The sequence below is a fragment of the Habropoda laboriosa genome, unplaced genomic scaffold (assembly GCF_001263275.1).
Source record: "Habropoda laboriosa isolate 0110345459 unplaced genomic scaffold, ASM126327v1 scaffold527, whole genome shotgun sequence".
NCBI classification, from domain to species: Eukaryota; Metazoa; Arthropoda; class Insecta; order Hymenoptera; family Apidae; genus Habropoda; species Habropoda laboriosa.
The window spans coordinates 159,195-174,720 of NW_017100643.1; the positions used below are offsets into that span (position 1 = coordinate 159,195).

Genomic DNA, 15,526 nt, shown 5'->3' on the forward strand with positions numbered 1-15,526 from the left:
TATTATAAGAAAAAAAAAAAATAAAAATTAGAAAAAAATGTTCAACTTTGTATTCAGCTCCTTAAGCATCAGCGTTTATCTTAGCATTAAATATCAACAATATGAGACACAAATGAGAATGTAGAACAAAAAATGACGAAGGAAGGTTTGGATGAAAACGCGAAGTTCGCATGATCGAGGAGCTGTTGAAATCTAAGGAACAGTCGACACGAGGCAACACCTCGACATAGAAGTCCGCGTTCGTCTTGGTTGTTTCACGGTATCGGCTTTATGAACGAACATACGAACGTACGGTCGGGGTAACGGTGGCGAGCGAAGTCCCTCGCACTATGCTAACTTGGTTAGGGCGTTAATGACCTAATCATGTTACATGCTGATTCAATGTTCAAGGATGAATGCTGTCCACTTTACATACCTTGCCCCGTTACCCGGTGAACAGTGAAACTCGGTCAAGTTCAACGAGAAGACGGGGGATCCCTTATGATCCATTTCTTAACGAACCAGCTAAAGTCTCGTCGGTGTTTCATGTGCTCGTTAGATCAACGGTAGCAATTAACGCGAGATCGTGGTGATATGTTTATATAGAGAGAAGACATATTTTAGGAATGTTTACTTCTTCTTGTCAGATTTTTTGCACAACGCTTTGCGGTAAGACCAAAGTGTCCACTTCAATTCGACACTCCATGTTCAACTTTATATTATCAAATATTATAAAATTCAATTTATAGTGCAACATATGTTCCTTTATGTTAAAACTTCTTTTTGCAACACATGCGTGTGCATTAGTTCGTACCAAATAGAAAAATGTTTGAATAAATGTCTAAGGAAGTACCATAGCGAGGACATAAAGAAAATAGGAAAAAATTGTAGAATGAGAAGGCGTTTACATTCTTTTTTATCAAATTTTTAAATGTTAGTTGGAAGTATTGATCTAAATTGTAATTGATCTAAAGATACTGGGAAATTCTGAAGTATTTTTTGAAATAACTCATTGAAGATGGAGCAATGGGAGAAACTTGGATTCGAAGAGGGCTGCAAAGGGTTAATATTTTCAAGGGTACACATCTGCAATGTTATTTAATTGGTATTTATGCATACGTATTTGTACAACTTTGATTTTACCTACAGAGGCTCATTTCTTATTGGAAATGAATATTGAAAGAGATACTTTCCTGTCTAATTTTGCTTTCAATTTCTCTTATTCTTGCATAGCAACACAATTAGATTAGAATCTAAAGTACTACCAATCGGGTCAAAATAATTTATTAGCGATTTTCCAAGAGTGAATTTTTAGGTATACAGAAAAATTAGATTCGTATCGATACAAATAGAGGCATACACTAGGTTGTAAACTATAATACCACCATCGAACAATCAAATTTTTTTGAAAATTGCTAATAAGTAATTTTGGCTCCGCCGGTAGTTCTGGTGTTAATCATTTTAAAAAGATACAGCAAAAATTGATACATCCTTCATAAACATTCGATGTTCTCCAAGAAATCTGAATTTTGTAAAGAAAAGTCAACGAGTAAAAAATTCAGAGAACACCAATGTAAATGTAATAGTCTTTTGTATAACCCGAAAATGTAATAGTCTTTTGTATAACTTCGATGAAATTCTTGACAAAGAGTTGTCGACAAAGTCTTCGAAAAATTGAAGTGACAGGAAAAATAGAAGTAATTCTAGCGGCAACTGCAACTGCCATCTGGCCAGGATACATTCCTTCGGAAATAATTACGGACAGTTTTAACGAGGTGAAACATCGTGATCCTGCCATGACAAATGACACGATCTATAGGATTACTAGTAATGCAGATTCCTATAGCCTTCACAGCTGTCCGCCGTTAGCATCTGCCGTCAAATTCTAGTTAGCATCAATACTGCTGCCTGCGCTTCGAGCTCTGACGACAAATTTTTCCTCCAATTGCAAGTTCCCCCACGAATACTCGATAGCGTAGAAACGAAACATTGTGATACCACCGATAGAAACATCTCTATTCTTAAGAATTTCCTTCTCGTTTTGTTATCGAACATATTACGGCGATCAGTTCTATCACAATTAACCCTTACGTAGATAAGTAAAATTTTCCAAGCTTTAATGTTTAAAATTTTCTGCATAAATGTTTATTTCGGAAACCTGTACGTAAACATGTCGAGAAAATGGGGATTCAGAGCGACTTTACGATACTTTCGGAAGAACATAGAGAATTGTTAAAGGAAAATAAGAAACGGGTGCCTACACGAGGGTTAAATAGATTTGTATTTCACACTGGAATATCTGCTTTGACGACGACGAAAAATATTCTCCGGACAGTAAAAGAGAAAGTTAGAAGGAATTGTTCCAATAAAGTTGACGATTTTCACTGTCCTTTTGATAGGGATTTTACCAATGGCGGCTCGTCTGTGAGGGCTGCAGCCATTTCAGTAGATTCTTGCGAATATCTCGAAAACTAAGAGAGTCCGGCGGTTACGTGTATAGGAATAAGTTGTTCAAAACGTTGATTTTTACAACATATTTAAAAATTAACAAAATCGGTGATGCCGTCCGTTTTCTAAATTTTGTATTTTTATTAGTTTCATAAGTTTTATTCTTATTTACCTTTAGCTTTACTATTATACATTATTGGTATTATTAGTTTTATTAATGATACAATTTCTTCAACCAACACGGATTTCTTTTACTTTTATCACTGCAGACTACAAATTCTTACGAGCCGCCACTGGATTCTACGACATCTACCGATGATGTTTAAAATAAAACTAAATTTCTCTTTTACAGAGTCTTTGATTAAGAGCGATAGATCTTTAAACTTAAACGAACCAAGTTGTATAAGACGTATTGTGAAAACTTTTACTTCTATTTGAAGCATATTTAACGCCACCAAGTATGCAAAACGATGTCTCTCAAATATCCCTCAATTCTTCATGACACTCTCGCATATTTGAGACCCTATTTCACTAATAACGCGAGTAATCCTGCCCTCAAGCTCGTCAATCGTTCTTGGTTTATTGGCACCGACCAGAGATTCAACGTACTCCCAGAAAAAAATAGTCCAAAAGCATTACGTCGCACGACCTCGGAGGACAATTAACGTCACCGTTTCGCAAATTACCAAACCTTGAAACTTCTCGATTATACAGGGTCCCGGCCGAATAACATGCACAAGCAGGCATGAGGTGGTTTCTTATAAAAAAAATAAGAGGAAAATATGCAATAAAATTTGTTCATTTTCGGCTTAGTTTTCGAGAAAGTCGAGTTTGAAGTTCCTTGTACTCGGTAGCTTTTAAATGCCGTGTAGACGTTGCTTAGAAGCACGTCGCACGGTGAACCGTATCTTAGCCAGGGCTACGTACAGGCACAGTGGATTTTCAAATTCGATTTTCTCGAAAACTAAGCCTCGCACTTTCGTCTTATTTTTTCATAAGGAATCACCTCATTCCCTCTTGTACATGTTATTCGGCCGGGTGCTGCATAGTTCGACTTTCGATGATAAATTCAAACTTGTATTAGGTCATCCCGTGAGATCATGCCAAAAGCGAGAAATGTTTTAATGAAAATCGAAGGAAATTCTACAGCGACGATATAATGCTCTTACAAACGAAAAATCAGAGAAGAGTTGTGGAATGAGAAGGCACTTACGTTTGTTTTTTAGCAAATTTGAAGGTACGTTGGAAATACTGATCTAAATTATAAAATTCGACACGAACCTACGAAACGACCTATTTCAATTCGTTGTTTGAACTGTATAACGATTCACGGTCAAATGGCACACAATACAGTACACAAATTTCACACAACGACACAAAGAACGTTTACAAAGATGGCCTCGATTGATCGTAAAAATTCGATCGCCCCTATTGGAAGACTCTTTGTATCTTCTTCGCAACGTGACTAGATTTACGCGAGAAGGTACAAACGCTCCACGAATTATCAATTATTTACACTCGAAACGTTTCAGTTTATATCAGCGGAATCCTAGTAAAGGGAAAAGAAAGTTTGTCAGTCAGATGACTTTTCGCAAGTTTGTTCAAGTAGTAATATTAAATCGTCCTTTTAAAAACAGCGACGGAGGCCATCGTTTATAGCAGAGAAATTCCGTGGGCTCACATTTTAAAAGGGGCTGGGGGAATCGCGTGGAAGGCCATCGGTTGAATACTTTTAATGCCGAGGAGAACACAGAGGGTTAACGACATTAATTTTTCCCTTCCCGTTTCGCTCTTTCTCCGCTTTTCTTCTCCTACTTTTCCCTCCCCCCGCTTAGCTCAACATTGCGGAGTTTTCATTTGCATTAGAATACTACAGTAGTCTCATCTCGTTTCCGTAAAGTCTGACCTTGAAAGGAAAAAAAAAAACAAAACGTCGGATGCTCCCCGGTTAAATTGGAGCCATAGCGTGAAATTCATTATTGAATAATAAGATTTACGGAGATGTAATAGAATTTCTTCGCGTGACCTGTTGAACATCATATTTTTTTAATACCGCATCCGGTTAGAAAAAAGAAGGAAACTTGCGTATTACTTTCGCATCGACGCGAGAACGAAGTATCCTGCTTCGTGAAATACACAAAATCGCCAGAGATTGTGTTTGCGATGTAGAAGATTATGTAAAATTGAATCACACGTTTAGCTCATTTTGTGAATTTCAATTACACTTTAATTCAGAATTAGTTTCATTTTTAAAAGTGTCGGTAACTTTGAAATTTGTCACGACGAACGCTATTTTGCCAGTGTCTTTTTCTTTTTTTCAAAATTCAAATTGAATTATTTGCAGTTAACGAAAGTAATTGTTTGTAGTTATCTGTGCAAAATTCAATTTGACATTTGCTAGAAGTACTGTCGGGTTGATTTGTAAATTATAAGAAGCAGTAACGAAGTTGAAAAATCTCGAAGTAATTTGAAACATTAAATGCTGAATACATTATTTCACATGTAGCATTTTATAAAGCTGCAAAATTAAGTTAAAGTACCTGTTATATGCTTAAATCTGTAGTTAATGGGATTCAAGTTAAAAATACAAAGCACCATAAGTCTTGAATATTTCAATAAACTGTCAGTTGTTTATTCAAATTGAATTAGTTTTTGTATTCCTTCCATTATCGATATTTAATAAAGAATCTGCAGAGGTTTACGGGAAAAGAATAATATTTTTAAATCAGATTTTAGTTTTCTATAAAACATGCAATGTTTGTAGAGTTATGCAATTAATAAAATAAAGGACTCATATTTAAGTTTCACTTATTTTCAGCATGTTACAATTAAAAAGTAGCTTTCGAAACATTTGTTCATTAATTTAGAATGCACCAATTTTGGTAATTATGAAATTACTAAAAATAATACTCAAAATCAGGCAGCATGTTCTATAATGTATCATGATATAACCGCAATGCATAAAATGATATAATAAATGTATAAACTCTGGTCACGTGAAGACCAAACACATTAAATTTTCAAAATTTGTTTGTTCACTAGAAACACTTTAATATTAAATGCAAGCTGGTACGCTGTTAAATGTTAACGACGGGACTGATTACGTATCAACTTTATGTTTTCGTTGCAATAAATAGCGAAGTAAGCAGTTCTTCGGAAATTGACGTTATAAGAAAGTTTCCGGAAGTTAACATCAACATGCAATATTTTTTCATTCGTGTGTAACTAAAGCAAAGCTAATTTAACATTTTCAGTAGCAAATTTTTAATTGTTGACAAGAGTTGAAGTTATTCTTAAAATTCTCTTTATAGCCCTTTTCCTGTGTCTAACGTTAACATTGTTTTACAATTTACACTTCTACATTTCCATTTGTTTAGAAACTCTTCGTTTCGTGGAAAACATGAGCGAAAACTGAAATGCACAAAAAGTAAACACTTTCTCGAATAGAAAGTAGTTTAACTTAAAAGTTTATCGTTTCTTACTTACCTATGATTATGCAAACAACCGAGATTCTAGGTAACTCTAAATTTAAAGAAAAACTTTTGCCTAATATTTCCTACAAAAAATCGTTACTTCGGCTTTTGTCATACTCTAAAGTCACAGTTCTTTTTCACATTTTAAATTTTTCCCGGTACCTGCTGTCTTCTTATAACTCAAAATTTTGAAAGATGTAATCTACGATGATATGTCAATATATCAACATTAACGCAATCTCATTTTTCACTAACACCGTGGTATTTGTTGAGAATCTGATACACGTAACATTAATGAAAATATTCAATGTCCCGTTATAAGTTATAGTATAACATTGGCTAATAATAATCGCTTCTTAACCTCTTCAGGGACGATTTTCTTCAAAATTAGAAAATATTGATCTAATCACAATTGAACTACTTTCCTTGGGAGATTTTTCGAGATTGTGTTTTTCATATTTCCTCTATGGCAAATATTGGAATTTTCGGAAAATTTAAAGGTACACACTATGTGTCGGTGTCCCTGAAGAAGTTAATATTCCTCGTTTATCGTTAGGCCGTCCCATAAGTTCCTGTCGAAAGCGAAAAATATTTGAGTGAAAATCCAAGGAAATTCTGTAGCGACGGCATAATGGATCTTGCAAACAACAAAAATAGGAAAAAATTATGGAATCATAAGGCATTGTGTTTTTCTTTATTATCAAATTTAAGGGTTCATTGGAAATACTGATCTAAATTATAAAATTCGTTAGGAACTTATGCTCGAAACTACCTTCAAAACCACATGAGACTATTAACGTGTTGGGACTATTTCTGTGTTGGATCCTTTATTCTATTATGGTGACCAACTATTATTACCAGGGAGAAAAGAACATATATTTGTACGGAAACTACGTTGAATTGGAAAACCTGTTTTAGGGGGATTAAACGAAACGAAGGGAAACACTAGTAAGTAAGTAAGTACCTGCAGGTGTAAATTCGCTAAGTGCAAGCGTTGAGGTTACTTCAAGTCGGATTCTTTTAAATGTCACATATGTAGTATATTTTCTTCTACAAAACGATAGAGCGTATCCATATTATATCCCTTAACACTTTTTATAATATTTAATAATAAAGTTTTTGCGTGTTGCTACATAAAATTGGTAAACTCTGAACCTGTTAACCAAGAACAACGACTAGATTATACAGAATTGAAGCGATAAGTACAAGTCACCGTGAATCCATAGAAAGGGGAACGAAGATAAAGTACCATTCGCTGTTTCCATCGAATGAAACACACTTCACCGACGAGATTTGACACGCGTCCATATCCAACAATCCGAGCGAACCCCATTAGCACACCCTCGGTGCTAAGCTCTCTTAAACCCCACGAGCACATAATAATAGCCCATAGGACAGGTACCACCATATGGTCCAGTCCTCGCTCCCTATTGTCAACACCTTAACCGATCGTATTGTCGGCGTGCATGTGTACTTGAGGCTCAACAAGCGAAAAATTCATCTATATCGAGATGACACGTTGCCCATTTTTAACACAGACTCATCCTCCAGATATGAATCTCTTTTATTAGCAATTTATCGGTGTCTTCGTACTGATTGATGCCTATTTCACTTGAAGCTCTGCCTCAATCGTACGTTAGTTGAACTGTGATGTATTGAAAATTTATTCACAGTGTATTTAGAGTAAATATGACACACCTGTATATGTACGTACATCAGGTCTCGTGAAAGTGGTGCGACAATTCGAGAGGAAATGATTCTATAAGATTAAAAATTAGCCGAAATTTTTTCTCGTACCAAGCTTCGTTTTCTAAGTCAATGTTAAACATTTATCGAATTCGTTTGTAAATGTGAGCATAACGCGCAGAGCGCGATTATATTGGCAAACAGGGGAGAATTATTTTTTACATTAATAGGAGACAATCTTTAAGCGAAAACAGGAGCTTTGAGTTTAACACGTTCACTTTTTTTGAGAACTCTCCTATTTGGCGGCACAGAACGACTGTATCCTGCAAACATTTTAATGGTGACTTTCTTCTTTGGCGGTACGAGACAAATTTCTCCTTTTTTCGCTATATTTCCTTAGGTTACCCTACAAAGGCTCGATTAGTGCCTATTACGGTGAAGATAGTGGAAAAATGGTGGAAATATCAGGTTACAATTAGCACTTAGCAAAGGTTCAATGAAAAACGAGCCGCACGGAACGAAGGTAAGACACGTAGTCTGTATTCCCCGTACCGCAATGAACGTTTTAATTGAAAACAAAGCTTCATGCGAAAAATTGTTTTCCGGCGAGTTTGTCTTATCTCTCTATACTCAATTATTCACTCTCAGGCTGTACAATCGTGTTCAGTAACACGAGATATTCGGTAGTTCCTCGCGGAGAAGGTAAACAAAGAAAAAGAAAAGGAACTGTTCCCTGACGACTTTGCCTTATCTCTCCATATTCAATTATTCGCTCTCAGATTGTAGATGCCGCCGTGTTCAATAAGACCGTGCATAAAATAATCGAGATCTTCAGGAGTTCCTCGTGAAAAGGATAAACAAAGAAAAAGAAAAGAAAAGGAAGGGGTTGAGAATGATGCTTACCAACGGAAGAAGTGGCTCCAACGCTGCTCCTTCCGGGCGTCGCGGCGGGCGTCGGCGGGCTAGCCTCGAGACCCTGATGAACCCCGTATAGACTAAAATCTTGCTCGTTCGAACTGGTGCTGCTACACTTTCTCTTCTCCTGATTGTGATTCAAATGAAAGCTCTCGTTCTCAACAAGACCGACGCCAAGCAAGCCCAGGTTCGGCCTTAATTCGTCCATCAGCTTGCCTTGACCGCAGTTCGCAGCTGCCGCTGCAGAAAAGTTCAGCTGCCTGCTGAAAATTGCAGGGAAAATGTTGAACTGCTGATGATCAAGGCTGAGGGCGGTTGTAGGCAACGATGAGCCTCCGCCACCGCCGCCGCCGACGGAGGTGCCTCCGACGGAACCGACGCCGCCAGCACCGGGACCCCCGGTACCTCCAGACAGGTCGTTAGCCAGGGTGATGCCGGGGTGACCTTGTAGAGGTCTCTCGATCCGAATGCACTTGACGTCCTTCTACGACCTACCAAGACATCCTCTGTTGGTCCCCTTCTGGAGGAACTGCGATAGATTCGCTCTTTGGTTCTCTCGCGGCTTTATCTTCGAATTCGCCCGAAAATCGACACCAACTTTTCCCGATTAATTCTCCTTCCTCGATCCTACACTTTGCATCGATCTTTGGTTCTTTCGCGGCTTTATCTTCGAATTCGCCCGAAAATCGACGATTAATTCTCCTTTCTTGATCCTATAGCGCAATTTCTTTGCATCGATGTTTGGGTCTTTCGCGGCTTTATCTTCGAATTCGCCCGAAATTGACGATTAATTCTCCTTTCTTGATCCTATAGCGCAATTTCTTTGCATCGATGTTTGGGTCTTTCGCGGCTTTATCTTCGAATTCGCCCGAAATTGACGATTAATTCTCCTTTCTTGATCCTATAGCGCAATTTCTTTGCATCGATGTTTGGGTCTTTCGCGGCTTTATCTTCGAATTCGCCCGAAAATCGAAGATTAACTCTCCTTTCTTGATCCTATAGCGCAATTTCTTTGCATCGATGTTTGGGTCTTTCGCGGCTTTATCTTCGAATTCGCCCGAAAATCGAAGATTAACTCTCCTTTCTTGATCCTATAGCGCAATTTCTTTGCATCGATGTTTGGGTCTTTCGCGGCTTTATCTTCGAATTCGCCCGTTTATTTACGACGTTTTGTTCGATTAATTCGGTGCGTAAAACTACACGTGTATACAGCAACGCGTTGATTTCTTGGCTTTTTAACAAACTACTGCGATGTTTATTTGGAAATAGGAATTGAAAGATTACATTATCTTATTACTTTAAAGTATACCTCTCGAAAGGTTTGCAATAAACTTCCTCGAATACGTATGTAATATTCTCTTAGTAACCGAGAATTGAAAGAACAGTTATCTCCGTTTACACATATTCAGAAAGTTCACTTCATTAACACAATATCGACGACACTATTCGAGAACCAATCTTGCTGTTTTAACCAAGTTCCTTTACGTTGGTCGAGCGGAAATTCGTAAATCCTTTCAATGCTTGCAACTGTATTGCGTGCAATAAATGTCACAATATTTGCTCTCGTCTTCGAAGTTACGACGTCTAAGGACAGTCGAGGGCCTCGGTTCTTCCGGTAAATGCACTTTTAAAACAATGTCACGTTTCGAACTGTATCCCAATCTTACATCTCGTGGAAAACGTTCGTCTCCCTCTCGGAAATATCGGATCACTATCCCCCGTCGTCCCTCTCTAGTCAGCGGTTCGCTATAGTTGCAGATCCCTCTCTCGACAGCGAGCAACTCTGTTCGATCTCGATCCTCAACGGCGGTTTCTGACGATCCGCCTGATCCAAGGTTTGCGTATGGTCGATCTGACGCTGTACCAATGTTCACGGAGGCAAAGGTTTCGTGAACGCGGCGTACCAACGATATTGCGAGAAAATCCAGCGATCAGCCGATCAGAAGGCAAGAGAAGGAGAGGAGTGCGAGAAAGGGTGCGGGAAACATTCCGTTTCCTCGGGTAATGTTCGAAGAAATGCACGTGGACGTTCGCGGCGAGTGGCAGTAGAAGGAGGATGCAGAAGAGGGAAGAGTGCGCGAAAGAGCGGATAGAAGCGCGGCTAGTTAATCGTAAGCGGACGTTACCGCTACCGTGGCCTCGATTCAAAATTCAAATCTTATTATCAGCTCGATGCAATTAGGCGTGTTGTAACCGGTGGGTAGGGTGGAAGGGGGTGTGTAAGGTATCATGGAGAGAGACTTGGTCCTCGAAAATTGAAATATCGAAATAATTGTGGAGAAATGGCGCGTGTGTCCGATGGAAACTGCGCGAGAAGATCCGCGAGCGTCGCAGGGACAACGATAACGAGCACGAAGAGGAAGACGAGAACGTCGGATGAGGGTCGAGGACGAAGACAAGGACGAGGATGAGGTAGAAGCGTCCACGATGACTCGCGCCCTTCCTTTCGTATCGTGGTACGTAACGCGTTACGTGGAGGAAAAAGCCGAAACGATAGGAGAGTCGGCCCTGTTAGAGGGGCGACCGCTCGCCGTGAGTTCTTGTGGGATTCTGTCTGCGAAATGCAGTTATCCCAGTGACTTCGCGGGGGGATAGAGAACGTTTAGAGGGGTTGCCTAGCATGGTAGGGGGTTGTTGGCTGTAACCAGCGCTCCCTTTCATCCCTGTGCTCGGTCGGGCAACGAAAGCACGAGGCACTCGGTTCCTTTACCCGATTGGACGCGCGAACGATGCGTTACCCGGACAACCACCAATCCTGGCACGTTTGCTGCTACTCGTTTTACCCCTACCAGCACGCCAACATGGCGGAGCTACCAATAAAAATTCCTCTGGAAAATAGCCTGCGAGCGATTTTCTTTCCACCTTGCTATCTAGCTTTTCCAACCACTCACACAAACGAATGGCCAATATACGCGTTACCACTACTACCGGTTCGCTTGGGACGTTCCTTTCTACCAGTCTCGCATTCGCGTTCGTCTCATTCTTGCTCTCCACCTCGTACTCCTCTCGTTCTCTTCCACCCCATCTTCGTTGTCTCCTCCTCACCCACCACCACCTCCTCCTCCTTCGAACTCCTTCTCTATCTCTCTTTCACGCTTTACCGACACTGTCTTATCAACTCTTCGCGTTACACTGCCTCTTCTCTTTTTCTCCCTCTCTTCTTCACGAGCCAGTTTTCCTTTTTATTATTCCATAGCAGATATGTAGTTTGTCCTATTCTTTTCTCCCCCCTATTTGATTGTAACCTACACCCATGTCTCACCCAACTACTACACGTACCAATTCGAACGACTCTCCGTTCTATGGCCGCGCCGCGTTTGTCTACGAACCGGCGTTTCCTGTGAACCCCAAATGAATAAAATAGGTTTTTCAACGAATTTTCACCCGTCCTTGTGTCCCGCGCACAGTTTTTCGGTGATTTGTAATTCCGTGAACAAGTCCGGCCTTTCTCCAAATCTGCGTACCATGTGCTAACGTTTCCCTCTCATCCCTATCCTCGTTTCATCTTCGCCCCTTTTTCATTCTCCGTTCTTCCGTTATCGCGAATAAGATTTTCAGCGCGGAGTTTCGTTATTTCGCGTTAACGTATGCATGTACTTCCGTGTCCAATTTTCTATCGCAGCCGTGTAATTCGTATGAAATTACGAGAATTATTTCTATCGACTGCTTGCAGTGTGTTGAACATAAGAAGTCGGTTTTCCCTTTTACAATTTTCATTTTTCTCCCTTCAAAGTTTCTTGCATTTTTATTCTGTATGCCTGTTTTTAAATTTTATGGCTCGTCTATAGTGCATTAGATCGATCAATTTTGCATACTTTTTAGAGACCTCGTTAACAGTGCATCACGCGGACCAGTTTAGAAGCGACTCTAAACGATACTATCGTCGGAATCGAGATATTTGAAGGTACGAATGCTAATTACAGCAAAAGACTTATTATTTTAGATATTTGTTTATTTCGATCACGTCTAATTTCTTCAACGCGTGCGAACTGTAATATTAGGACAGATATTGATTTATGTGCTTTACTTTGATATTACGGAAGATTTACATTTTTCGTAAAATACTTTCTTCTTAATCAAACGCTACGATTTTGTGTTTACTTCTGTAATGTTTATGCTCACAATTTTCAGTTATTAACACTTTGACTGCTAAAGGCGTATATATACGCTCTCTCATATTCATCGATACAGGGTGAGTCTCCCAACATGACGACTTCAAATAACTCGTAAGTTATTCGTTGTACGAAAAAATGTTTCAAACAAAAGTTGCATGGTATCTAGGGGGACATACAGTGCTATAATTTATTTTTTATTACCTTACTCTTTTATTGCGATATTAGGGCCACCTTCAGTTTTTCAAATAGAACGTCTAATATTTTTTTTCGAATGCGGATAAATCGTCAAATTTTGCGCAAAAAAGTATCATACAAGGTGGGGCTTGAAATCAATAATTACTGAGATATTTATAAAACAAGTAAACAAAGTCGTGCTAAGAATCACGTTGGCTGAGCGTATTTCCTAATAGAAAATTATTAATTTGAACATATCTCAGTAATTATTCTAAGTCCCATTTTGCAATAATACTTTTATACGCAAAATTTGACGATCTATCCGAAATCGAAAAAAAATATTAGACATTCCATTTAAAAAACTGAAGGTGACCCTAATATCTCGATAAAGAAACAAGGTAATAAAAAACAGATTAGAGCACTGTATGTCCCCCTAGATACCATGCAACTTTTGTTTGAAACATTTTTTCGTACAACGAATACCTTACGAGTTATTTGAGGTCGTCATGTTAGGAGACTCACCCTGTATATACCAAAGGCGTATAAATGTATACGACTAATAAAATTTGTTTACTACGATACATTTGGTGTTTTGCTAAACTGATGTAACAAAAGGCCTCTTGTTAGATGACGCATAGCAACCGTATCCAAATGAACATCGACAGCAATTTCGACATTGTCTTGTGCTTGTAACGCATTTTTCTGCGAGTCCCAAATGGTTCTGAGTGGGATCATGACGCAGTCAAAGGGTTAATGTAACGAAACTAAAATTTTTAAGAGAAAATGAAAACATAGAAATAAATAACAATGAAATAAAACATTTGCATATTTGAAAGTGGCTAACTCCAATTTTTGAATTTTAAAAAATTTCAGTGTCAAAGCACTTGATCGATACTTATCTTTCTATATTTAAAATAAATTTCCTCGATAATTAGGCTTAAGACCACTAAATGACGGAGATAGCCGTGGAATAATAAATTTCACAAACCAATGTGATTAACTCCATGCTCCAAAGTACCTAAATCGTTGTAATAATGTAATTCAAACGCTCGCAAGAATTTAGCCAAGTAATTTTTTGATGCAACGGTATAAAAAATATTAATTACACAATTTCATCAATTTTCTCTTTCTGTTTCGTGGAGTCAATCGATTTGCCAAATGAGCGGCTCATTTTACACAATTAATCGAAAAGACGTAACCAGTCACAAATACAGCATATCTCAGATAAATGAAGAATATTACTGTTAAAACACCAGTTGTTTAATTCAACATATTACAAAAAAATTGGAAAATAGAATTATTCGTGCTTGTTCGTTTTTCACCCCAGGTGATGCTCAGATTATCGTAATTTCAGCCTCGAGATTTTCCCTTTCTCCGTCGTCATATAGAAGGATCCACGTTCTCAGACGTGTCTGTGTCGAAGGTGGTTCCTCGTTCTTCGACGAACCCCCGTGAAACCCTTCGATTCGTCTACTTGACGCCCTCTTCGTTCGACCCTCCTTTGAGACGATGCGAGAGGATTTCCTTGCTCGAGGCTGAGTTCAGGAAGGCATGCAACCAAATAGTATGGGGAAGCGTTGCTGTAAAGGAGAAACGTGAAGTTTTCAGATCTCCAGCGTCTTCGAAGTTCCACGAAGTTTCGTGGAAAAAAAGGTTGCTCGTTGGTTTCTTCGCGATAGCAAGAATCAGTCCGTTGGTTGCATTATCTGTATTTAGGTCACACGTTAAAATCGCCTGGTTGTTTCGTAAAAACCGGAAATAGAGATTTTCGTGGGTAATTTGGTAAACGTGTGCACGCACACGTGTAAATAAACATTTCACGTGTGCGAGCGTGTGAAATGTAACAAAATTTTCGTATCAGACTGTTTCATAGACAATTATCGTACAGTTGTACGATGAAGTGAATGAATAAAGGCACTGTTGTGACATAATTTTAGGGAAGGTAGAAAATAAAAATAAACGTGTGAAAAATTTTTTAAGAATTACGTGCAATTACAGGTAAATCTGCACAACAACAGGTAATTTTAGGGAAGGTAGAAAATAAAAATAAATATGCGAAAAGAATTTTTCAAATTAGCCCAAAATTTAAGTTACCAAAGTTTAAGCTAATACATTTAATCGTCTTGCTTTTTCATATGTTTAAAATGGTAAAATTAACACGGGTATAAATTTACTGGCAAATGTGAACAGTCCTCGAATAAATCACACACAGTGTATATGCGTCGTAATCGTGGTTACATGCTTTACATTCACGAGAAAGAAAATGCATTACCTCACTCGAAAAAAATCGAGTCCCCTTGTGAATCTAAAGTCCAACTGATAATTAAAAAAGTTTCCAACCTGATTAAAATGGTTTCCGATATTTCTGCTTTTAAACGTGGAATTTTTAACGTAACGTGCAATTCATTCTGCGCAATGAATAAATGAGCGAACGTGAAACGAAAGAATTTATGTGTTGAGGGCAGAATGAATTGAAAAATTCGAGAATAAGATTAGCATTTGACTTGATTTTAAGTCCGTAATATGATAATACTTGGACAGTTTACAGTTTGTTAAAGTGAAAACTTGGATAATAAAAATTGTCATCTTAAGAAAAGTTGAATATTACTCGTATAATTCGTTGGTTCTAATTAAACACTACGTCTTGGTGAAAATTTGTAAATGTTAAAAATCTATTCTTCGAAGTCTTGTATTAGCAATACAACAGTGACGACAAGGTGTCTATACAGGGTGAGA

The 15,526-nt window shown here is 38.4% G+C and overlaps 1 protein-coding gene across 1 annotated transcript in view; it reads right to left on the reverse strand.

Annotated features, from left to right (window-relative positions):
• Positions 1 to 8,799, reverse strand: part of LOC108576803 (homeobox protein prophet of Pit-1-like) — a 67,432-nt gene extending 58,633 nt beyond the window's left edge. Inside the window, exon 1 of the mRNA XM_017939863.1 lies at positions 8,490 to 8,799. Coding sequence (XP_017795352.1) covers positions 8,490 to 8,709 — 220 coding nt within the window. The 5' untranslated portion in view covers positions 8,710 to 8,799. The remainder of the gene's footprint in view (positions 1 to 8,489) is intronic.
• Positions 8,800 to 15,526: the final 6,727 nt, after the last annotated feature.